Source organism: Callospermophilus lateralis, chromosome 9, assembly GCF_048772815.1.
Source record: "Callospermophilus lateralis isolate mCalLat2 chromosome 9, mCalLat2.hap1, whole genome shotgun sequence".
Taxonomy (NCBI): Eukaryota; Metazoa; Chordata; class Mammalia; order Rodentia; family Sciuridae; genus Callospermophilus; species Callospermophilus lateralis.
Genome location: NC_135313.1, coordinates 64,824,047 through 64,850,816, shown reverse-complemented (window position 1 = coordinate 64,850,816; position 26,770 = coordinate 64,824,047). Strand labels below are relative to the sequence as shown.

The 26,770-nt window shown below is 34.7% G+C and overlaps 1 protein-coding gene across 5 annotated transcripts in view; it reads left to right on the top strand.

The window, feature by feature from the left end:
- Positions 1 to 26,770, top strand: part of LOC143407307 (sodium channel protein type 2 subunit alpha) — a 93,660-nt gene that overhangs the window by 11,281 nt on the left and 55,609 nt on the right. For 2 of the 5 annotated variants that reach the window (XM_076866460.2, XM_076866462.2), the window contains exons 4-13: positions 517 to 645; positions 1,223 to 1,314; positions 2,196 to 2,468; positions 5,125 to 5,188; positions 6,088 to 6,229; positions 6,382 to 6,588; positions 7,882 to 8,169; positions 12,964 to 13,311; positions 17,139 to 17,271; positions 22,025 to 22,263. In XM_076866460.2, coding sequence (XP_076722575.2) covers positions 517 to 645; positions 1,223 to 1,314; positions 2,196 to 2,468; positions 5,125 to 5,188; positions 6,088 to 6,229; positions 6,382 to 6,588; positions 7,882 to 8,169; positions 12,964 to 13,311; positions 17,139 to 17,271; positions 22,025 to 22,263 — 1,915 coding nt within the window. Of the gene's footprint in view, positions 1 to 516; positions 646 to 1,035; positions 1,128 to 1,222; positions 1,315 to 2,195; positions 2,469 to 5,124; positions 5,189 to 6,087; positions 6,230 to 6,381; positions 6,589 to 7,881; positions 8,170 to 12,963; positions 13,312 to 17,138; positions 17,272 to 22,024; positions 22,264 to 26,770 lie in introns of all 5 variants that reach the window. The other 3 variants (XM_076866463.2, XM_076866464.2, XM_076866461.2) reach the window with 3 other exon arrangements.

Genomic DNA, 26,770 nt, shown 5'->3' with positions numbered 1-26,770 from the left:
CTTTTCTCATGCTTTACAGTTTTATGTTTTAGTAATATATATTTTGTGGTCCTTAATGGTGCATATTCTATGAAACACATATGTTCCATTTATTTTGGGAATAATATATATTTGCTTATATCAGATTGAAAGTCAGTATATTTCAGGTAACATCATCATATAATATGATATTTTTTGGATTCTTAATATTAATTAATATAAAAAGAATGATATTCATTTATTTATAGTCAATAAGAATGTCTTTCAGAATTTAATGCTACTTTTTGCCTTAAGCCCTAACTAAGCTCCATATCAGAGGGAGACCAATGTGGAAGCCTCTGTTTTATTTGTTGGTTAAGTCAGCTTTAAGATATGTACACATTGAGTGTGGGATGTAGCTCAAATCTTAGAGAATATGCTTAGCATGCATGAAGCCCAAAATCCAATCCCCATCACCTAAATTTTTTTTAAAGTATATTCATGTAAATTGCATAAGATTAAAAGATATTTAATGTAAGTTTGACTATTTTCTCTCAGGTATACCTTTACAGGAATTTATACTTTTGAGTCACTTATTAAAATACTCGCGAGGGGCTTTTGTTTAGAAGATTTTACATTTCTCCGGGATCCATGGAATTGGTTGGACTTCACAGTCATTACTTTTGCGTAAGTATCTTCATATATTTTTTTTTTCCTGGAAGAGTAAATCACTGGTGGGAGTTTACATTTTATTTCTTCTTAGTGGCATCCCCTAGAAAATTGAAATTGTCCTTAGTTACCTTGTGATTTTAGAATATTTTTCTTCCAATCAAATTATTCAGTTTGGAGAAATTAGGAACCATCATAATAAATTTTGTGGCTTTGGTTTCACTTAGCACTGTAAAATAATGATATTACATCTCCCAAATAATAGAGATTATGATCAATGACAATGCCATTTCTCTTTAATTGGGAAATTTGATGGCAACAATCATCGAAGTTGAAATGGTCTTGATTGAAGACCAAGGTAGACTTAGATTTCCCGAAATTCTGAATAACTCTGATTTAATTCTACAGGTATGTAACAGAATTTGTAAACCTAGGCAATGTTTCAGCTCTTCGAACTTTCAGAGTCTTGAGAGCTTTGAAAACTATTTCTGTAATCCCAGGTAAGAAGAAACTGGTATAAGGTGGTAGGCTCCTTATATCTCCAACTGTTTCTTGTGTTCTGTCATTGTGTTTGTGTGTGAACTCCCTATTGCAGATATGTGACAGAGTTTGTGGACCTGGGCAATGTCTCAGCGTTGAGAACATTCAGAGTTCTCCGAGCATTGAAAACTATTTCAGTCATTCCAGGTGAGAGCTAGGTTAAACACTGAGGCTGACTTTAGCTGCACTGGTGCTACCATCACTGCTTTCCTTCGGCAGGAGCCTTGTTGCTTGGTGCATATGGCAAATAACTTTGTAAAAAGCAAGAATTGGTACATCATGTTTTGGATGGATTTGATTCTGTGCTTTTTACTAGTTGCTTTCTTTTCAACTATTCTAAATCAGCCTTTGAGTTTAACAAGTTTTGCATGAGGCATTTGCAGTATCAGGCTACCTGGTTTGCATTATGTAACATCAAGCTTTCCGCAATAGAAGCTAAACTATGAGGACTCAAACTGATGCAAATTTGACCATGTAGGCCCCAAACTGGCAACATTTTTAACTGCAGATAAATGAAAGACCAAGGGATAGCATGAGTGCTGCATGGGGCTCAGTTTTCAGATGTCTTCCTTTTTTTTAAACCCACATTCAAGATTCCAGATTCACAAATTTACAATCTCATAATTCAGTGACATCAAGATTTCTCACTATTCTATTCCTATAGACGTTTTCAAACCAATAATGGGTTAGAGAGTAAGACATCTGCAAATAAAAAGCAAAATATTTACATAAGGTTGAGTTTAAGCATGAGTAACAAATTCGTTTCTTTTGCTCTAAGGAGTGTTTGGAAACACACATTTGGTTCGTTTCCATTCACAGTTCTCTAATGAACATACAAGTTCTGCTTTCATTCATTTTCACCAGCTAGCAGGCTTTTCATGAAATGTTATTCAGTCACAAGCATTACACTAATATTGTTGGCATTCTGCATGACATTTTTATTTTCCAGGACAAGCTCATGATATTTTTATTGGTAAAATAGCTATTGAATAGTGCATTAAAATTGCTCCCTCTGGCTTTATTTGTAGGCCTGAAGACCATCGTGGGAGCCCTGATCCAGTCGGTGAAGAAGCTCTCAGATGTCATGATCCTGACTGTGTTCTGCCTCAGCGTGTTTGCACTGATAGGCCTGCAGCTCTTCATGGGCAACCTGAGGAATAAATGTTTGCAATGGCCCCCAGATAATTCTTCCTTTGAAATAAATATCACTTCCTTCTTTAATAACTCATTGGATGGGAACGGTACCACTTTCAATAGGACAGTGAGCATGTTTAACTGGGATGAATATATTGAGGATAAAAGTAAGATATACTCTCTTAACATTAAGTTGTTTAGTTCTTGAAATATTAAAAACCACATATGGTGGGAATTATCTCACATTTGATGGGAACCATGTGACTTAGACTAATTTAAGACAATTTACTTCATGTAGTATGGAAATCCAATCCTTTTTCTATAAGAAAATTGCATTTGAAAATGTGTTGTCTTTTTCTAAACCACTGTGGTAAACAGTTCCATACTATGCTATAAAACAGGTCAGGAGTTTCAGACATCTTAATAAATGAGTAGTTTGAACCATTCAGTGTATTATGCTAATATATATTATTAAGATCACTGGGGAAAACAATTTGGACCTATCTGATTGACTCAACACATACATTGAGAACATATGATGTATCTGGAAGTAGAGAAACCACTCACCAAGAAGAAGCCAGAACTTGTACACAAATTTGAAAGTCAAGCAACCTGGTTCAGTCATTCACTTATTGATATTTCATTTCATTCCTTTGGTGTCAATCATTGTATTATAGTTGTTTATCAGTGTAATTTGATTTTATTTTAAGCACAGACATCAGAATAATCTTAAGATGCCATATACTTCATTATTTCTTATGATTGAGAACAGCCCCTCTGTCCTTTGGTAGGCCTCGCCCCTTCCTCTCCATGTAATATTAGGCTAGCCAAATTCCACTGGTCTCTTGATTATCCATACTCCACTGAGATATTTATTCTGAGTTATCCTACATGGTATACATGTATTATAGGATCATAAGAAATTATATCCCTTCTCACATTATAGTGCTGTTTAAAAAGTTAATATTCTTATAAAGATTTGAGAGAAAAAAAATTATTGGATAAATGAATAAACCTAAAAACCATCAATTAATTATGAGATTTCCCATTTATTAATATATAATAATAGCATAATGACAAGCTTTGCCCATAAATCTTTTCTTTATTTCTGGTTGTTTCCCTCAGATGAATTTCTATTAATAATATTTTGGAGGGGTGACAGGATATAACCAGATTAAGACTATACACATATAGCATCAAGTTGCTTTTCTGAGAGATCATACCATACTATATCCTCAACAGAAGTATCCATCTTACAGAATTCTCAATAGTGTTAACTATTATTGTATTTTAAAATCATTGGGTAGAAGGAAAAATGGAAAATACTACTCTTTTGTTGTTGTTGTTCCTCAATTATTAATTTAGAGAATTAAAATATGTTTAATAGTATCAATAAGCATTTAAATATTTCCTATAATGTGAATCATCTGTTGATTTTTTATCAAGTATTTTTGGGAAATTCATATGGGATTTTTAATTTATCCAGTATATTAAAATTTTATATTTTATTTTGAGAAGTGTATTCTTAACTTGTTTTCCATCTCATGGCTTGTTTTTGTTGTTGTTGTTTTGGTTTGGTTTGGATTTTTTTTTTTTTTTTTTTTTGGAGTACCAGGGATTGAACACAGGGGCACTAAGCCACTGAGCAACAACCCCCCGCCCTATTCATTTATTTATTATGTGATGCTGAGAATCAAACACAGTGCCTCACACATGCTAGGAAAGTGCTCTACCACTGAACCACAACCATAGCCCCTGTAGCTTATTTTTGATGCCTAAGTGATATTAAATTTTAAAAGGCAGTCAAATAAACAAAATTGTTGTCATTTTTTTCTGTTTTGTATTTAGAAAATACCTGTTGATTAAGACATGAAAATAATCACCTAAATATTATACAAATAAAAGTCATGTATATTTTTGCTATCATATTTAGTGAACTTATCTTTAAATCTATAAACACCTAGAATTATTTTTAATATTTATTTTGATGTGAGAATTTATTTTATTTTATTTTTTTTTTTTACAAAATATGACACAGATCTACCTACATCATCTATTAGAATAATCCTTGAATAAAGGGCCTAAATATTAACATAACGAATTTGGGAAGTTCATATATGTATGTGTTTGTTTATATACATGTTTTCATGTTTTTATTTGTGAATATATAAATCATTTTTATATGTATGTTTCCTGAGCTCATCTCTTATAAAAACCTTGTCATTTCTTAAAAAATAAAAATTAGATACAATAGACATGTATTTCAAAAAATAAAAACTTTATACATTTGAAAGACAGAAATCAAGCAAAAACCCAGAACAGAATATTTTGAGAAAGAACAAATACTAAGCCCATTTCTCACAAGAAATTAAGTAAAACTGGATGGGCGAAAAAAGTTTGAAGCTATTTTGTGTCCAGGTAAAAAGTATCCTAAAGTAAAGATTTATTTGCTTGTAAACACTTAGAAGCAGGGTTTCCCTCTCTCTCATTTTGTAACAAAAATCAACCTAACTTCTCAGTTTTTTTTTTTTTTTCAGTGCCCCAAACAGTTTGAGTTTCCATTTACAATAGATAATGACATGAGAATGCTATCAGAGTTATTCCTTTGGAAAAGTTTCTTTCTAAAATAAATTTTCTAAGCACATATTTGATAAAAAATGTTGTATAATTACGTTTGTTTAGTACTTTTGAAAATCTTTTATTATTTTATCTACCTTGTTGTGATTGAAAACATTTGTAGGCTTTGTTACCTACGTACAATGTAATACTAAAGTGTTCTAAAGTCTTTTTAATGATTCTCTCTATTCTTTACTCTTCAAATAGGTCACTTTTATTTTCTGGAAGGGCAAAATGATGCGCTGCTGTGTGGCAATAGCTCAGATGCAGGGTAAGTTGTGCTTCCTATTGATTCTCAGCCCTTGCTGCTCCTTCAGCCTCAATAACCTATCACCTCCCACCCATCCAGCCCCACACACTCCTCATTCAAAGCACTGCATAAATTCCACTTCACGCTGGCTCTCAGAATAGCCAAGATAAGTGTGGATTCTCACCTCCTTCACACACTCATATACAGCAATTATTTTTCCATACTAGGTCACATCTAATCTTCCAAGTTAGCTCAATGGAAAATAGAGAGAAAAGCAGTGCATATACATAAGCAGCTTAAGTTAATAGAATTCATAAGCACATACTTGTAGACGTGTGACATTTTATTTATGCTAATGTGCTCTCCATGGCTTAAAATGCAAAATCTCTGAAGATAATGTCAATATCTGAGGCTTGGTAACTAAATGTCTAGCATATTTTAACAAAGTGCAAAAAAACAAAGACCACAGTGTGGAGTTTCCTCATAGATTTGTGCCTCCTCTAATCTTCTTCTTCTTCTTTTTTTTTTTTTTCATATGATAAATGGGCGTAATTATATACCCCACACTCACTTCTGCCTCAAGACATTTTTGGTGAATGTCAACTTTCCCTGTAGACTTTTTTTTATCTGGTCCTGACTTCTAGTTGCAGAAGATATTAATCAGGATATAATTGCTTTTATATGGAGATGTGATAAATATAACTTGACAGTTATGAATCACAACAGAACCCACAAAATAAACTTAACAGATTGTTATGATAAATCAGTTTGCATGCTGAAGGGTCAAGTGCTGGGTAAGGTTAGAGGAACAGGCTTTCTCTAGAGTCTGCTTCGAATAGACTGGCATCCCTAGGAACAGAAAAATCATTCAGTGGGCTTGCAGCTGCTGACCTCCTCTCCTTGCTCTAACCTAACTATAGCCAGTGTCCCGAAGGATACATCTGTGTGAAGGCTGGCCGGAACCCCAACTATGGCTACACAAGCTTTGACACCTTCAGCTGGGCCTTCTTGTCCCTATTCCGTCTTATGACTCAAGACTTCTGGGAAAATCTTTATCAACTGGTGAGAACAGACATAATGATTCTTCTGGGGAAGCATGAAGCATGAAATACAGAGATTAAGAGAGAATCGCTGTGTAATATTTTATTGCTTCAGAGTGGGAATTTGTAACATCCTATATAAAATTTATTAAAATGTCTCTTCCCTTTTTGCAGACACTGCGTGCTGCTGGGAAAACATATATGATATTTTTTGTGCTGGTCATTTTCCTGGGCTCATTCTACCTGATAAATTTGATCCTGGCTGTGGTAGCCATGGCCTACGAGGAACAGAATCAGGCTACACTGGAAGAAGCAGAACAGAAGGAGGCGGAATTTCAGCAGATGCTCGAACAGTTAAAAAAGCAGCAAGAAGAAGCTCAGGTATAGTTAGCAAGCATGGGGACCTTCTGTTTCCCTCTCAATTCTCTGACCTAAGTGTGTGTTAGGGTCAGTGGCATGATGGTTGACATTAGAGACCTGTCATGTGGGGTGCAAGGAGCCCGTTTGGCTATTAGCTTAGCCCCCATTTTTTGGTGATTACTGGCAATACTGAAGGCAGAAAACCATAAAGAAGTATAACTAAACGCTTTTTTGCCTCACCATGAGAAAATTATCAAAACCCTCATTAACTCAAGCTCATAAAGTAGGTGGACCTACATACCCTCAATCAGACTATTTTCTTAACCTTCCAGGGAAGAACTCAGTTTCAGCCATTTCTTCTTGATAGTGTCACTGCAATTGGGAAAGTTCAGAAAATCAGAGTCAAACTAAGAAGAGTATTTCATAGAGTCTGGAAGGCAAAGATTATTCAATGTTTGTTCTCCTGCACATGAAGTGTGTAAATGCAGGTTTAAGGGTTACTAAAACACTAACATTTTTATATCATACATCCTTTAACTTTGAAATGAGTCTTCAAAATGAGGCAAGTATTTCTCCTAAGTATATTTGCCTGACTAATGGCATCAACCCATCCAGTTGCCTTGTTTTGTCTTTTCTTGAATATTGACTGCAATTGCCTTTTGTCTCCAACTATCCTTCAATATGTCATAAAAGCCACAGAAGGACGGTATGCTGAGGCAGGAGCAACCACCTCAGTTGTATATTTTTCAGAAACTGTACTATGAGAATTTATAGATAAACGAAGACACCAAGATCCAGGACTCCCTAATACCTAATCTGTAATATGCCTGTGTTGTTCATTTCCTACTGAAATTCTCAATATAAACAGAAAGTAAAAAGTTCATTAAAATTAAATACTCAGCTGAGTTAAATTCAATAATTCAGTCTAGCACTAAAGTCCTTGCCAAGTCGAGGTGTGATGCAAGGCAAATGATTATCAGGCTTAAATAGGAAAACTTACACTTAATTCTTCCTTCTTATAATATTGCTTAAATCAAAGAAAGATGGGATGCCATATGAGTATCTTGTTCATTTTGTAGGTTAACTGGTTCACCTAGTGTGCAGCCAGAGCTGGAAGGCTGTCCTTATTCATGCTCATAACTTTCACGTGTATGCCAGTTTTGTGCTTTGTTTGATCTAATGCACAGGGCTGTTTTTCAAAAGAGCAAGTGGAGAACTGTTTTTCAGGACCATTTTCACTGTATTAAAGACAAATGAAGCAGCCGATTATTTAAATGCTCATCCGCACTGGCCATTTGCTTTGTGCCCTTCTAGGCAGCAGCTGCAGCCGCATCTGCTGAATCCAGAGACTTCAGTGGTGCAGGTGGGATAGGAGTTTTCTCCGAGAGTTCTTCCGTGGTATCAAAGTTGAGCTCCAAGAGTGAAAAAGAGCTGAAAAACAGAAGAAAGAAAAAGAAGCAGAAGGAACAGTCTGGAGAAGAAGAGAAGGAAGATGGAGTCCGAAAATCAGAATCTGAAGATAGCATAAGAAGAAAAGGCTTCCGGTTTTCCTTGGAAGGAAGTAGGCTGACATATGAAAAGAGATTTTCTTCTCCACACCAGGTAAAACATATTAGATGATATAAATTGCACTTTCATAATAAGATATTTCAAAGAATATGCCAAGATTTGGTGGAGAAAAAGCTGCCTTTCCCCTGGATGGCACAAATGCTTTCAGAATGGTAATGACTATCAAGTGTTTTGGCTGTTGCCTCACAGATGTGAGTTTTACCACATTTTTGGAATCCCAGGAAGGGATTTTTAGATCCCACTGGATTGGGAAGGTTTATGGTTTTGAGGTTTGTTGAAGACTTAAACATCTCTGGGCAGTTTTCCACAGAGGAATTATCAGCAGATGGTTCCCATGCCTCTTGTGCCTGGACCCAGTGAACTGTGGGTTTTATGAGTGGCAGGGCCTCAGAAGTGTACCAGGGATACTTTCAGACCATCTGTGCAGTTTGTCTCATCCATGTGCAAACTTGACATGCTGGGTGCATTCTTCATGACCTTGTTTCAAAGGGAACTGAAGCACACTTTTTCTAGAAGTGTAGTCAGAATTCTTAGGCAGAAATGCACAGAGGAAGGTTTATGACACTAAATAAACAGTGATGCTTAATTGTACTTGATTTTCCATGTCTGATGTTAAACATAAGACTTGCACTCAAAGAACATGCAGACTTAAATACTGCAGCATATACATCACCAGATGCCTCAGGCTTATGCACCCACACAGGCTCTTGAAAACTTAAAATTTAGGATCCTTTAAAATCACCAAGAGAATTCCCGGGAATACACAATTCCTCAGATGACAGTTTCACCAGAAGTAAAAACCTTAATGTCCATATAGTAACAATAACAATTACAGCAACATTGATGATGATTTTAATGTTACTATTTGCACATAGTATTGCTACTTGCAATATAACTTTGTTTGAATCTCCTTATGACAACCCCGGCAGGTACTGAATTAATATTCATGCCAAATTTTCAGATACAAAGAGAACGAGAGGGTGCGTGCTTTGTTGAGTGCCTATTTTAAGTGTTCATTCTTTTTACATTATTCTAATGCTAACTGCTCTGGTGCTTTGTATTATTATTAGTATTGTTATTATTTTTAATTTTTTTCTTTTCTTTTCTTTTTTCCAGTCTGGGGATAGAACCTGGGGCCTTGTGCATGTAGGCCCTACCTCTGAACTACAATCCCAATCTGCATGGTATTTTTTCACTGTAGTTTTGGTTCAATGAAGTTAAATAGCTGCCCAATGTCATATAGTTATGAATGGCTGAGGTACTATTCAAACTTGGCCTGACGCTGAAAGCCTTGAATGTTCCACTTTATCAGGCAGCCTATAACAAATATTTTTTTAAAACTGATAAGGATATTTATAATCAAATTTCATTGAAAAGATACACATACCTAGCATTACACTTACATTTTGTATGGTTTTAAAATAAATACATCCTTTGTAGGTCAGCTTCATTCGTTCCAAATCCAATTAGCATTATGAAGTGAGGTAAATAGGATTGAATTAAAATTTAAAATAGAATTTATTTTTAATTATACTGAAACATTCACTAGTTCTCTGTCATTGCCTTTTCTCAACCATTGTCATTCTATTAGAAGAAATATTAATCAATAAATATGAATCCCTTAAAATTAAAATCTCCTTTTTAAAGCATTGGTTATTTTGTTAAAAAAGAAGAAGAAGGAGGAGGAGGAGGAGGAGGAGGAGGAGGATAAGGGGGAACAAAAGGAAGAATGGAAGGTAGAGAGAAAAGAAGAGAGGAAGGGAGAGAGGAAGGGAGGATTATTTTGGCCTAGTTTAATCATAACCTAAATTTGTCTAAATTATATCCTAAGTTAGCCTAAATTAGAAACATTATATTATCAATAGTTTCCCAGATTCTCTTCAATTTTCAGTATTTCAAATGCAATAGAACTAATTCCAGGAAAAATCATGAAGCCTTTGAAGGATAGGCTCTGTCCCTCCCCTTTCTGCAAATGTCGCTCTCTACGATAACCTTTCCCCAATACTGTCTTCTCCATACTGTTGCATGCCTACTTTCCAGCTACTTGGTCTTTACAAGTGATCACCAACTTATAAAAGATGACATTTATTTCTTAAGCAGTCTCACAAACAACTGGCTAAGAAAAGGAAGATGGAGAGAAAAGGTGAAAGGGATGGGGTAATTAGAAGAAGACAGAGAAAGAAAACCTCAAAATTACACTAACCCTGCTTTGCATGCTCTGAAGACAATATTTAAACGATCAAGCCAGGTAGAGGTGCTTAACCTAGGTACAGCGATGAATGGCCCTTAGCTTTAATTAAGCTTTTCCAAGGTCTAAGACTTGAAAATATCAAGAACTACCATTTTGTCATGACATGATGGAAAAGAGATGATGTTCACAACCATTTCTGCTTTCATACTGAAAAAAAAAAATACCCAATGTAGGCTTTTACTTCAAGATTACAATTTTCTCACTAGAGTAGGTGGAAATATGAAATATTTCTTAGGCTTCTATTTGATTTGTTCATGTGGGAGTGGGGGGAAAAGAAAGTCAAGAGTGCACATTCTAATCAAGTCTCACAATAATCTGAATAATTTTTTTCAAAGCCTTTTAAAGATAGGGTTGACCCTCTGAAGTTATTATTTCCTTCCCTATTTGTGATAAATCAGGAATTCTGCTTTCTAGAGATTCATTGGTACAGAGAGTTTTTCTTACTGGTCATCTTTTACTTGTGGAAGAGCGTTTGATTACATTTATGAAATTAATGTAAGCATTAAAAATTGATGCTAACAGAAGGAGTGCAACCATTTAGCATATCTGTTGCATGTAAATATGCTCTTGTACAATTTAAATAACCTTTGAATCTTAAATATATTTCTTTCCAAACTTCTGTAATTCTCATTGTATGGAGTACTTGTAGTTAAAATATAATCTCTTACTAAAGTGATACCTATAAATAATTTCTTCTTTATTTGTATTGCCAAGCATTTCTTCTGCTGTTCATTTGAGCTAACATGACCATTAGGTCACAAATCGTGTCACTATAATATCCTCACAGCTAATTCAAATACCTGTGAAGAGAGAGAAAAAAGACTTGCAAGAAATTGTGTAGTCTAGGAGATGCTTTTAAATAGCCATCTGTATAAAAGCAATAAAGGAAAAAAATGATTCTTAACAATAAAGTTGATAATAGGATGAAAAAACATAGGAACAGAAAAGAAAAAAAAAACTTCTGTAGGGGGAAAAGGTAAATCTTTATAGATGTGCTTCTTTCTATAAATAATGAGTAAGATCTCATAAGGAAGCTTCTAGCATTTATAGACTTTGTTGAGAAATATATGATTGCCTAAAAAGAAAATGCAAAGCATATTCATTGGCCAGGGAATGTAAAAATGACAGTAATTACGATTTTAGTAACACAATTAAAACTAAATAATCATTTTAGTTGTCTTTATGTCCTGTGGAGAGGAAAAGATTGAGCTAATCATTTTTACTGATGACATTAATATTCTTTCTATCAATATTCACAGAAACCCAACTCAATTTGGCTTAGGCAAAAGAAGAAAATTTTTAGATCATGTAAATAGTCCATGAGTATCTCTAGGCATCCAGATCTCTAAACCATATTGAGATCAAGATTTTTCCCCATATCTCAATCCTGGTCCCTCCCAGATGGTGGCAAGAAAGCACCCTTTAGCACCAATTATATCCCATATTTTTGGAAACTTCAGTTGAAAAGGCACCTCCTTCCTAACAGTTGTAAAAGAAAGGAATGGCTGTTAATAGGTCAAGCAGGACCCAGTGCTCCTCTTTAAACCACTCTGTGTAAAAGATATACAAAATGTACTAATTGGCAAAGCCGGGACACTGTCCTAGTACTGGATCAAGAAATTGGGATTAGTGTGTCTCTCAAGTTAAATGGTTTGAGAGTTGAGCATTTTTTTTTTTTTTTTTTTTTTTTGCGACAGGCAGAGCACTGTCAACAAAAGAGAAGAGTATATTGGCAAAGAAAAATTAGTGTTCAATAGAGTGAGGTTTCAAAGGGTAGACTAGTAAATACAGGAAGTAGTTCATTCTCCCTAATGTAGCTATAACTAAGAAACAAGATAAATGGTGCGATGAAATTGACAAGGTCACCATTTAGAATATTGTAAGTGATTATTATCAGATTCTTAGTGAAAACCAGGTTTTTGTAAATATGGTGCTCTTCAGATTTCTTGAGACAGGAGAGTGAAAATCAGGGAATGAATCATACAGTTATTTCAGCTTGATTTGTTTAATTTATTCATGAAGATCATTATAAAATATGCAAAGGGAAGGGAAGAAGCTGCTCCTTGTACTATATTTAAACAGATCTACTAGCAAGATGGATTTTATTTTCCTCTGTGGGAAGATCTGCATCAGGGTGTGGTCACTTGTGAGCTCTTACTGAATATATTTTTGGCTTCAAAATCTCTGGATGTAGGTGCATATTTAGTTGCTTTTCACTCAATTGTTAAGTGAAATTAGCATCTAGAAGACAGTCTAGCAAAAACTGCTGTTCTGAGTGTTGATAATAACACAAGACAATGTCATGGCAATACTTTCGATATACTAAAGTACAGGAAAATTAGAAGAAAATGAGAAAGCTTAGGAAAAAATAAGGGAAAGGAGAAAGAGCAAAACAAAAGTGAACCTAGCAGAAAGTGATGGAATGCTGCTAACAGTTACCATAGGAAACTGTGGTTACATTTGTCCAGTAACTCAGATAGGTCAGTGTCCACGAAAGAATGAGGCAAGTCATGTTTTCAGGATGCCAGCTCTTGATTCTACTCATCTGCTTTTATCTCTTTGCTTATTGTTCACAGTCGTTATTGAGCATCCGAGGCTCCCTTTTCTCTCCAAGACGCAACAGCAGGGCGAGCCTTTTCAGCTTCAGAGGTCGCACTAAGGATGTTGGCTCTGAGAATGACTTTGCTGACGATGAGCACAGCACCTTTGAGGACAATGACAGCAGAAGAGACTCTCTGTTTGTGCCACATAGGCATGGAGAGCGGCGTCACAGCAATGTCAGCCAGGCCAGCCGTGCCTCCAGGGTGCTCCCCATCCTGCCCATGAATGGGAAGATGCACAGTGCAGTGGACTGCAATGGAGTGGTCTCTCTAGTGGGGGGCCCTTCTGCCCTCACTTCTCCAGCTGGGCAGCTTCTGCCGGAGGTGAGGCCAACTAAAACTGCAATTGATGGGAGCAATGCAGTGGGCTGGTGCAGGCAGGAGTGTTGTTGTTGTTTTTTAGAGAGAGAGAGATTGAATCTTAATATTTATTTTTTAGTTTTCGGTGGACACAACATCTTTGTTTGTATGTGGTGCTGAGGATCAAACCCCGGCCGCACGCATGCCAGGCGAGCGCGCTACTGCTTGAGCCACATCCCCAGCCCTGTTTTTTTTGTTTTTTTCTTTTTAGATCTAAGTATTTTCTTTTCCTGAATCTAATGCTCACAAGCCAGGAGATGGTTTTATCAAGCCGAGAACTTGTCTTGTCAAGTTGTCCTACACATACTTTTTTTGTTTTTTACACATTAACTAGAAACATAGAACAGGTCTCATGGACTTAATTTTGAAGTGTTTCTTCATCTTGATTATAATTTGAAACTTACCAAAAAGTAAAACAACAATTTATCAAGCAAAATGTTTCATTGATATAATTGAATTGATTGCAAGAAAATTTGGACAACTTACATAAATATTTTTCTCAGGGATTTTGCCATCATTGTTAAGAAGAGAATTTGAAACTTTTGCTTGAAGTAAATACTAGTACTAAATAGATCAGTATATCCTAGAGCAGCTTTCTCTCTCTTTGTAGGTCAAAGTGGTAACATCTTAGCCTTGACCATTGTAAATTTGCTTCAATAAAAGTAGTTCCTCAAAAAGTACTTGGTTCAGAATCATATAATCTAATTTTTAGACCAGATATTACTGTCATGAATTACTTTGGTAAACAAAGTGACTCCAAATCTAATGCATGGAAAAGTATTTCAGCAAAATACTAGACAGTTATCAGGATATTACTAGCATTTCCTTCATAAAACATCACACTTTTAATGCTGGTATTTCCTGAAATTTCATTTACAAGCAGGAGCTCCTGGGTTAAATCCACAGCACTTCAAAAATCAAACATACACTCTGGCAATATCGTTTGATTATATTTTCCAGTTTTCAGAATCATATTAAAAATCTTTGCATGATTTTTTAAATATAACTTAATTTATTATATTAGATAAGCTCTTTGAAGCCACTTTAAAACAATATGAAGTTAGTTTTCAATTACCTCTTAGATGAGTTTCTTGCTTTGAATTATAAAAATAGCCACTGATTTTCACTTTTTATGTGTGGCTTTTCCCTGCCCCTTTGTTCCAGGGAAATTGTTCAAGCAACCAGGAGTAAGAGCAAACCATGAGAAAAGTAGATATTTGTAGTGAAGGGAAGAGGAAATGTCAACTTTTGCTAAAAAATAGCTGTCACCAACAATGTGCCAGACACATCCCAAACACTTTACACATATGAATTCATTTGATGCTTCATGATAGTTATTAATATCATCCCCATTATACAGAGGAAGAAAATGAGGCCTGTGCATGGTGGAACTAAGATTTCACCCCAAGTATGCTGGTTACTGAACCTACATTCTATCCAGATTAAAATATTACCTTCCATTGAATTTTCTTAATGGAAAAAAAATGGCCAAGTATAAAAACACTTTCTTTCAACCAGAGTTTCTCAAAATATACTTCACTCTCAGACTAGTTAGAGATGAATCTTTTAAGATGCTCCTTAAAAATGGACATTCCTGGACCCACCCAGACCTACTCAGATTGAAACACTGAGGTGAACAAGGTCTGACTATCTTTCTCCCAATAAGGATCCCACATGGCTCTTATGCATAACAAACCTGACCATCACTGATCTTCATAAATATTTATCGAGAAAAAAGCCTTCACAATTTCTCTCCACAAAGGAGAATGTCAGTTTGTTGGAACCAGCTGGTATTCATCAGTAATCATAAATCTCCTGTCCTATCAGAGATGATGGAGTCAATCTCTGAAGGCAGAGTTGGGGCCAGTTTGAAGCAAAGCCTACCGCAATCCCTGTGTTGTCCGCCTCCTCCTCCATCATTCACTTCTGCAGTCAGGTGTTCAGGGTAGGACACCGCACTGCTGCACAGGACAATCTGAGTATGCCCACAAATGAAGCAGGCCCTGGGGCTACAGAGGGAAGGGGAGGAAAGAAAATAAACAGCTGTGGTCAAATGGCACCTTCCAGAGGACAGGGTTCCCTGATCTTTACGCATAAATTCAATTGAGACAATTTAACTAAAGAATTACCTCAGTGATGTCATTAAAGGTTTTGAATATATCATTAAATCCTAGACAGAGAGCTAGGGTGGTGGCTCAGGGGTAGAGTGCTTGCCTAGCATGTGGGAGGCACTGGGTACAATGCTCAGCAATGCATATAATAAATAAAGGTCCATTGACAACTAAATATATATACATATATATATATGTATATATATTTAAAAAAAACTAAACAGATTTTGAGTTCTATATATGATTTTTGTTTTGTTTTGTTTCGTTTTTGTTTGTACAACAGATTTAAATCAGGGGGACTCGGCCACTGAGCCACATCCCCAGCCTTATTTGTATTTTATTTAGAGACAGGGTCTCACTGAGTTGATTAGTGCCTCGCGGTTGCTTCAGCCTTGGGAGATGCTGGAATTATAGGCATGCACCACAATAGCCAGCTACATATGGTTTTCAGTAGAGTAAAAAGAACAAATAACCTTCATATGACCATTTTTTTTAAACTTTCTCTGACAGTGCAAAATACTTTAAATTCTGAGAATCTCCCTTTTGATTTGAAACTTAGTATTTTCATAGAGGGTATATTTCTTTTTTCGTTAGTTTCACTTATTTTTTACCTTAAAATTAATTTTAGAGTAACCTGTGTGGATGATTATTGCCATTAGTGACAATCATATCAGTTGGGAAACTTTGGTTTTAAATATACGTGAACTACAGGTGTTCAGGTTAATAAAGATAAAAAATAAAGTTAATTGTTCTTATCAAAATAAGGCCAAAATAGATGAATAACACTCAAATTTCTCTTTTAGAAATATTAAAAATACTCAGAGAACTGAAAATGACTTCTTTATTATTAATATACCCTGAACTGTATTTGAAATGCTTGAGTTTTGGCTTTTGTCCTGTGATAGTTAATTTCATTGTTTGAACTCCTGAATTAGAAATTAATTTCTGCCCTTTTTGAAATCCCAGTGAGCTTATTTTATAATAGGAAAGTTTGAAATTATTACATCATTTCTACAAAAATAATAAAAATCCAAGGTCCCCAAACTGATGTTATTTTTCAATAAAAGGGATGGGTCATTTGTGGATACAGTTGATTTGTAAATGTATCACCAAAGTTATAGACAAGTTAAAATTTAATTTTCCTATATTGGGAAATATTACCCATTTCTAATAAACAAAAGCATTTTACTTCTGGAATGTTTTTCTCCTTCACACATTAAACCAAATGAAAATATGTCTATAAAGAAGTAATGACTAGACCTGAGAATAAATTAAAGACTGAACTCCTCAGTTGAATTAGTTGGAAGTACCAAAAGATTATCTACCCAAAAGAAAACATCATACTTCTAGGAGAATACTCCAGAATGGAGGAACAGAAAAATTCACCTAAATATCCCAGAAAGCTTAGCATCTGGTGAACCTTCAAACACTCCCTAAGAATGATAATTCAAGCAATATCATCATGAGCTATTTATGACTGAGAAAACATGGTGAACATTTAGTTAAGTAGCATCTGTTATAAGAATGTGTTAGTTTTTGCTACCCTCAATAATAATTGTGGGTTGAGAATATAGCTCAATTGGCAGAGTTCTTGCCTTGAATGCATAAAGCACTGGGTTCAATACCTAGCACCACACACACACACACAAAAGGTGATTTTGTCTGAAATTTTATTTTTAGGGCACGACTACTGAAACAGAAATAAGGAAGAGACGATCCAGTTCTTACCATGTTTCCATGGATTTGTTGGAAGATCCGAATTCAAGACAAAGAGCAATGAGTTTAGCCAGTATTTTGACCAATACCATGGAAGGTATGTCAGAAGTCTTACACCATAGCTATGTGGTGGTATTTTAACAATGATGCAAAACCACTTCCTTAAATTCCAAGAAAATACTCCCCAACTTGTTTTCCATATCATCACTATTTCTTTTGCTAAGTAAAAGTAAAATCCATGCACAACACATGGATTCTATTATCTCATAGATTTTTACATTTAGCCTCTAGGAAGCTGCTGCAAATTCAAGGTATATTTGGAATGCTACTTTCAAAGATTAAACTCTAAACTCTTGAAGCATGTTGTGTGCATGACATTGAAATGAGTATAATGATAAATGCGTATCATTATGATGATGCTAACCTGCTGGAATTGTATTAACTTCTTGACACAGTTATAAAATCCATTGATCTAACTAGAAATATAAATGAAAAAAATGCAAATTAAGGTTTGACATTAACCTCATTGAAGGAAAGCATTCAAAATTTTGTAATCCTGCTTTTACAAAACTCTCTTTGACCAGAGCATAAAAATGCATTAGCATTTTCTTTAGTTACAGATTTTATCTAGGTAGTTAAAATAATGTTTAGATATCTGGATTTCATAATACCACATGAAGGGGAGCAGCACAATTTGTAATTAATTCTTGGCTCTGCCACATGTTAAATGTGTTACTTTATGACTCAAATTTTGATTTCCTCATTAGTGAAATGTGGATAATGATGATTAGGCATAAAGTTATAGTTGGATTAAGTAAGGCACCCTATATAAAGCACCTATGTACTTGGCATGTGGAAGAAAGTCAATAAATATTATTGCTATTCGTTGTTATATTGTGTTGTTTTTGCTAATTCACATGTCTTTGCCTTTCCATATTACAAATGAATTCAAACAGTGACTGTCAACTTCAACTACTTGGAAAATAGTTTCATATAAAATAAGTTCTGTCCTTTCACTTTTCCCGCCTTTTCCCTTTCCTCCTTATTTTCCCTCCCTACTGTGATGTAAAATATATTCTATCCCTCCTTCTTTTGAACTCCCCTTTGCACCTCTTCTCACATATGTGAAAGTATATCTGTGGTGTGTGTGTGTGTGTGTGTGTGTGTGTGTGTGTGTGTATAAAAAGAGAAAAAGAAAAGGAGAAAGAGACTGAGAGAGTTCCAAGACACACGCATTTCTTGTTTATTACACTTTCTCTTGAGATTGGGTAGATCCCTGGAATAATTCTCTTCCAGTCTGAATGCAAAAATCCCATGATATCAGTACCTAAAACTTAAAAGTTACAGCCACAAAACCTCACAGTGTAGATAATTGTACACCTCACAGACAAAACAGTAATACAAGACCCAATTTTCATAATGTCCTAATGCAGTAGCAGAAATCTTTTCTCTGATTTCAATGGAATATTAAACTCTAGTCGTTCTTCCCCAACCTCGCCTGCGTTAGCTTGCACTCCCTCTTCCCCCCCAGCTGCCAGTAGCTTGCTCCTCCCTATCCCTCCAGGTAAATCTTTTGAAGATTCTCTGGTCTTCTGCTCCTTGCCATAGCAAAACCACTGAGAGGAAGCTGCCAGTGGTTCTGCTACAGATGTCAGCAGCATGTCTGCTCCCTAAAGCAGGAAGTAGAGAAGGAGACAGGGTAAGTCTAAATTAACAGTCATACTTTGCACTTCTCATAGCATTAAGTTTGAGCTAACATAAGAAATTATTCAGAAAGCATCAAACCACCACAAGATTGGACTTATCCATTCATTAAAGTACAAAGTTCCAAATGATCGTACCCACATCCTTCTCCAAGGAAATGTGTCTCAGGGCTTCGTGTTTCTCAGGATGGAAAGAATGTTCCAGGAACAAGTACAACTTAGGAAGGAACAGAGTGAGACTCTTTGGGTTTGAATATCTACAGATCTTCCGACTTTGTGTTTTTGTGAGAGACAGTGGCTACATTTTACTCTGTTTTCTTCAGTTTCATACAATGAAAGGATGACTTTTCTTTACTCAATTATACCTAAGGAATGTGGCATTGGTCAAGGTTGGCAGTAGCAATACTTAGCACAGAATGCATTCTAGAGCTGACATAAATATGGTACGTTTTTGTTGCTGATAATGGTAAGGAGGTTTCTTGGTTGATACAATCTGTTTATTTGATGATTGCTTCTTCTAAGATTTAGTTCACCTGTCCTTCTTACAAAGGCTTACTGATCCCGTGGCAACTTTTGTTTTCCTTGTTTTTAACTACAGCCAAATCTTCATTGTCCAAGGTAATAAAGAGCCTCATGGTAAATGAAGCTGTGCAGGATGAGCAAAAATGACTTATTTGCTTTTTAAGCTTTATTTTTTTTCTTCTTATTTTTGCTTTTTTAAAAAAATTGTTCTTATTAGTTATACATGACAGTAAAATGTACTTCAATACATCATACATAGATGGAGTATAATTTATCATTCTTCTGGTTGTACATGATGTGGAATCCCATCATTGTATAGTTATATATCCACATAGGGCAATAATGTCTGATTCATTCAACTATCCTTCCTACTACCATACCCTTCCCCTCTTTTCACTCTCCTCTACCTAATCTAAAGGTTAGATTATTATTCTAACTATCTTCACAAGCCTCAACTCCCTTATTGTGAATTAGCATCCACATATCAGAGAAACATTTGGCCTTTGGTTTTTTGAGATTGGCTTATTTTGCTTAGCATGATATTCTCCAACTCCATCCATTTACCAGCAAATGCCATAATTTCATTCTTCTTTAAGACTGAGTTTATATATATATATATATCACATTTTCTTTATTTCTTTTTTTAAAAATGCAAAACCACATAGAAAAAATTCCTGGTCACACCTTTGTGAAGGATGTATGAGGGTGAATTAGAAGCACCAGAGGAATGAAAACAAGCCAGCAAAAGGTACAAATTTAGCTGTAGATGATTCTCAGTGTGGTAAGCCACACAGGAATAATGGAGAGGTGGCTGTAGTTGTCTCCTGAGTACTTTGCTTTTTTTCAAAATGTGAAATTCTTTTTTTTTTTTTTGGAATGAATAATTGAAAGATTTTATTTTAGTGCTCACACAACTTTGCTCCAGTTTCTCCTAGTGTCACGATGAATAATACTGGCTGAATTTTTCTTTTTGAAATTTTCTCTGATTTATTTCATTTTTCTGTGCTATTCCTGTTTGCTTCTCTTTTTCTACTAACTGGCAGCTAGCATATAAAAGTAACTTATTCTGACGGTACAGAGGCAAAGTGAGATTTTTGTAATTTTCCTTTTATTATTTATCATAAATTATTTTCATGTTACCTTTGGTGTAAACACGAGGTTTGGGGGGAGTCTTTAAATCATCTACAATGTAATTAGTGCATAGCAATTATATGTATATTTTTCTCTGATTTAAAACTCAAATACTCTTTATTATTTTCCAAATTACACATAAAAAGAAACAGAAATAAACTGTTCACTTGAAGAATGTGAGTATCCAAAGAGACAATTTTTACTTTAGGGACATGGTAGTATTAATTAGTAGCAAATGTTTGTCATCAAGATAAGAAAATAATTACTCTAGTCACGATTCTCTATTTCACATATTGGTTCCTTTCTTACAAAATGTAGTCCATAGTAAACTGTAGCAGGATGGAGGTCTAGATGCCATAACAGTGACACTAAAGGTAAAAACAAGAGTTAATTGGATGGAAAAAGAAGAAATCTTCACAATATCAGTGTGGGAACTGATGGTCCCATGTTTGGCAGAGCAAGTAATGGGGTATGCAACAGTGAAATTGGCAGAGGGCAAATCCCCCTCCCACTGGTTAGTTCATTAAGAGATCATCTTATCAAAGGAAGACAGTATATATTGTTCCACTTTCTAATTCTCCAAAGTTATTTGCCATTGTTTACCAAAATTTACAATTTTGAGAATCCCTTAAAGATCTGTGCATTTCTTCCTTCTCCCTCCTATTATTTAGTTAAAATTCCTCTTGAGAACGTAGTTTTTTTTCCCTAAAATTTTACTATGAAATTTCATGTCACAGGTTTGATATATAGTTTCAATACAATAAAATAAAAGCATACCATAAAACTTTATGAATTCTATGTATATTCTTTCTAAAATCCTGTTGTAATTTTTGACAGTACACAAATCCCACTTTGTGAAATGTTGATTTAAACTAACAATGGGGATGGCAGTTTCTTAGATTCCATATTTCCTCTTCTTTTGTGTCCTCTAGTCAAATTGAGAATTGTGGAAGGAAGGAATCTTGCTGAATTTAATATGACAGCTGCATCAAATGAGTTTTTGTGAGACACTTTAACAGAGAATAAAGACACTGACAAAATCATCTCAATAGAAACCCCTAAAAATATGTCTAATCCAAGAAACTGAGATTCAGCATGACTGAGTAAGGTTTATAGGACATCGACTGAAAAGAAGTTTCAATAACATATATGCCTCTTGATCTGTCTGGTACACGATGAACTTTAAGTGTAGTTAACGTAACTCATACTGTTCTGGAAGACTTGAAGACAGTTGCCAAGCAGTTTAATGTTGCAAATGGAATCTTGAAAACTATGGTTAGCCATAAAAACTTTGGAAAACTGATTAGCCTTTCTCTGCACACTCTTGTTAGACTGCAAACCCATTATAAATTTTTTCTTGCTTCACCATGAGATTAACCAATTAAACATTTTAACACCTTTGAATTTCTCAAAAAGTTACTTCAAGTTTAACCCAAAGACTGTTTAATAAAAAGTAAACACTTTTCATGAGAATTTTAACTTTTTTTCTTCCAGAACTTGAAGAATCCAGACAGAAATGCCCACCCTGCTGGTATAAATTTGCTAACATGTGTTTGATTTGGGACTGCTGTAAACCATGGTTAAAGGTGAAACACCTCGTCAACCTCGTTGTGATGGACCCATTTGTAGACCTGGCAATCACCATCTGCATCGTCTTAAACACGCTCTTCATGGCCATGGAGCACTATCCCATGACTGAGCAGTTCAGCAGCGTGCTATCTGTGGGGAACCTGGTAAGACACTGAGGGTTCCTCTTCACACTGAAAGAGTTCATGACTGCCTTGGTGAATGTACTTTCTTGGTAAAGAATGGTAGACTTTTGTTACCCAGTTAACTCAAATCAAATATCCACTTACTGGCCACGTTTATCTGCACAACAAAAGTTTAGCATTCTTTCTTTTAATAATAAAAATATATTATTATAGTTAAACATAATGCAAAATATTCAGAGATTTTGTGAACAGTTTTGATTTAAAATTGAATTTAAGTTATGAATTCATTAGATAATTGTGAATTATGGAGGCCATTGATCTATGATGATAGAATCTTGACACATTTCTCAGGTTTTAAGAACAAAAACTTTGCAAAACAAATATAATAATAATTTTGAAATAATTATGAAACATCATTTTTAAATACCTGAAGAGGAAATCTCACATGGTGGTTGCTATTTCCTTTTTAGTTTCTGCTATTATTCTAGAATTTGTAAATGATAGGTTTTACATTAGCTTTCACTTAGCAATAGAAATGAAAGTAGAAAGGTCTTATACAAAGAAATCAAAGAAATAAAAACATAAAGCAAATGTATATTTGTACTAATATAAAGTGCTTATTACCTTCTCATCACCACACAGCATGATAATGAGCATTTAGACAGGTTGTATGTAAATAGTGAACAATGTAATCTAAGTTAGAGTATACAGCATTTGAATTAAACACTATGCATTTTAATAACTTAAATTTTATTCTTTTTTGAGCTAGGTCTTCACTAATGATAAAGTTAATGTATGTTGGCCACTTATTTTTTATCAGGCACTACATTCTATGATTTGCATGAAATCTCTGTCTTTGGATTCCCACAAAGCCAGTCCTAAGGTAGCAGATACTACGATTGATTGTCTATATTTTATAATCAAGAAAACTGTGCTGATGATAAATTGCTAGAGCAGTGGACAATCTGAAGGCTCTACAGAGATTCCAAAGGCTATTTCAGAGCATACTGTAAGCTATGGCCACAAATCATAGAAACTGAAAGTAGGAAAGGACAGTCATGTTATTTAGTTCAAATTTTCACCTATATAGGAATCTAAAAAAATGGGAATGTGATATGAAAAAGGTTTATGGAGGTGAATATCAGAACACAAATGAGTTAAGCACAAATAAAGGAATTCATTACCTTAAGTAAATGAAGTTTATTTGGAATTAACTCCAGATTCTAACCTGACTAGATTCCAGTTCTTTATCACTGCCATTGGGAATCAGCTTCTTGACCCATCTCTTCCCAGATGTTTCCTTTATCTCTGCCTGGATATCTCCTACTATATTCAAGATGCTACTGACTTTATTGTACCCATACAAGTCCCTGAACAGGAAGATTGTAGCTTCCCAACTAGCAACTTTAACTAAGATCCAAGAAGTAAATATCATCAACCACGTGATAGTTACATGACCATTTCTAAGCCAATCAATTGCTCTAATTGTAGGATTAAAATGTCATATCCTGACAAATCAGAATGACTTCTTATCACTGAATAGTAAATGAGTGGCACTATGAGGCAGAAAATTGGGATGTGATTATGAGAAGAAAGAAAGATGGGTGCTGGAAAGACATAAACAATAGATGGGAAGTTAAAATTAGAACTTCTCAGAAATATTAAGAAAGGCAGGATTTGCATTTGAGGTGAATCATGGAATACTAGAAAATATAAACACAGGATGCAATTTCTTCTCAAGTGCACTTGAAAGATTCCCTTGTATGTTAGGTGACAAAATAAACATCAATAAACTTAAAAAGTTATAAAACTATTGAAAAGTACTTTTTGATAAATAAATGAAATAAAATGCTAGAAATCAATAACAAAAATAATGGCAGAAAATTTATTATTATTTTTGGTGGTGCTGCTGGAGATTGAACCCAGGATCTGTGCATTTGAGGTAAGCATTTTACCAACTGAGCTATATCCTAGCCCCAAATACAATTTATTCTCAAGTGACCAATGGATTAAAAAATTTATCATAAAAGAAATCAGAAAACACTTCAAGATAGAGGAAAATGAAAACACGCCAAACTGAAATTAATCGGGCAACTAAACAGTGTTTCAAAAGATATATACTGTAAATGTCCATGGTAAAAAAAGATGATTCCTTAAATCATAAATATATCCTTTCCCCTGAAGTGATTAGACTATGGATTAGAAGAATCATCTTTTACCATGGACATTTTGAGCATAAATGAAGAGCAAAGTGAACCCAAAATTTGCATAGAGATTAAAACAATAAATACATAAAGAACAGAGGAAATCAACAAACTCAAAGGTTAGTTCTTTGAGATGATGAGCAGAATTCATGAGTCTTTATCTAGACTAACCAGAAAAAAAGGAAACTCAAATTACTAAATCAGGAATGAAGACAGTATATCAGCATAGACCATATGGAAATCACAAAGAAGAATAAGGATACCAAGGCAAAATGAGTTGTTCCAGTTCCTTACATATTCTGGATATTAACCACTGTAAGATGTGTACGTTATGCAGAGTTTCCCCCATCTTCTACGTTGTCTCTTGACTGTGTGATTATTTTGTTGCTGTGCAGACATCTTGTAGTTTGATGTATCCCATCTCTTTTCACTTTTGTTTCCTGTGGTTTTGAGGTCTTATTCAAAAAATCCTTGCCCATTCTAATGCCCTTAAATATTTGTTTATGCTTTTTTATAGAGTTTTTATGATTTCTGGTGTTAAATTTAAGTCTTTAAATCCACTTGGAGTTGTTTTGTATAAGGTAAAAACTAGTGGTCCAATTTCATTCTTCTGCATGTGGATACCCAATTGTCAAGTGCCCCCTTTTTTTTTTTTTTGGTCCTAGGGGTTGAACTCAGGGACACTCAACCACTGAGCCATATCCCCGCCCCCCCCCCTTTTTTTTTTTTTGTATTTTTACTTAGAAACAGGGACTCAGTGAGTTGCTTAGTGCCTTGTTCTTACTGAGGCTGGCTTGGAACTGGAATTTCCTCTTGTTTCAGTCTCCCAAGCTGTTGGGATTACAGGCATGTGCCACCGTGCCCAGCTTCAAAATTGTCATATTTTAAGAGACTGTTATTTACCCAGCATTTCTCAAAACAACACTCAAATGGCCAACAAGTATATGAAGAATGTTCAACATCATTAATAATCAGGAAAATGCAAATCAAAACCACAATGAGATATCATCTCATTGAGAGTAGAATAACTATTACCAAAGAGACAAAAGACAAAAACTGCTGCTAAAGATATACAGAAAAGGAATCTTTATAGACTGCTGGCAGTAATAAAAATTAGTATAGTGATTATGGAAAATATTATGGAAGTTCCTCTAAAAAATAACAATCCCACTACTGCATATATATCCAAACATTTTGAAAACAGTATGTGAAATAAACATCTGTACTCTCATGTTTATTGTAGCATTATTCATAATAATCAAGAAAAGGAAACCTAAATTTCCATCAAATTATCATGGGATAAAGAGAATATTGTACATATACATAGTGGAATGCTACTCAGCCATTAAAAAGAACAAAATTTTGTCATTTCCAACAGCATGGATGGAACTTGAGGTCATTAAAATAAATGAAATTAGCTGAGCCCAAAAAGAGAATACTATAGGATCTTATTCATATACACAATCTAAAAAATTGATCTTACAGAAATTGAGAGTAGAATGGCAGTTCCAAGAAACTGAGGAAAGGAGAAAGGAGAGAGAGTTGTATGATGGTCAATAGGTACTAAATTATAGATATTTTTTAAAACCTAGAATAAAGAATTTTAAGTATTTTCATCACATAATAAAATTTGAAGAAGATAGATAATCTTACCTTGAATTAAATATTATACAATACACAGATATTGAAATGTCATGTACTACACAAAAACATACAATTTCCTATGTCAATTAAAAAGATATTTTTATTAAAAGCATAAGATATTTGGAAATAAAGTCATAAAAAGAAAATATGAATAGATATTTAACATGTAAAAATTGAATTAATAATCAAAGAAAAGTCTGAGCCAATATAGTGTCACTGGTGAATTGTAGCAAGTGTTTAATGAAGACTTATAATCTATTCTTAAAAAACTATCCAAAACCTAGCTACCTGTGAGGCTGAGGCAGGAGGATCACAAGTTCAAAGCCATCCTCAGCAACTTATTGACACCCTGTCTCAAAATAAAATATAAAAAGGGCTGGAGATGTGGGTCAGTGATTAAGGGTCCCTGAGTTCAATCCCTGGTACAAAAAAAAACTGTTCATAAAACAAAAAAAAAAAGTAATATTTCTCAATTCATTTTATGATGAAGCTCAAATAACCTGATATAAAAACTTGACAAAAAATTGAAAAGAAAGAAAGCTATTGACCAGTCTTACCCAATTGAACATAGATAGAAAGATCCTCAAAAAAATTCTAGGACAGCAATCACACAATGTATTTAGGTTGTTGGAGTGAACCAAGTGGAATTTATCTCAGCAATGCAAAATTGGAGCAACACA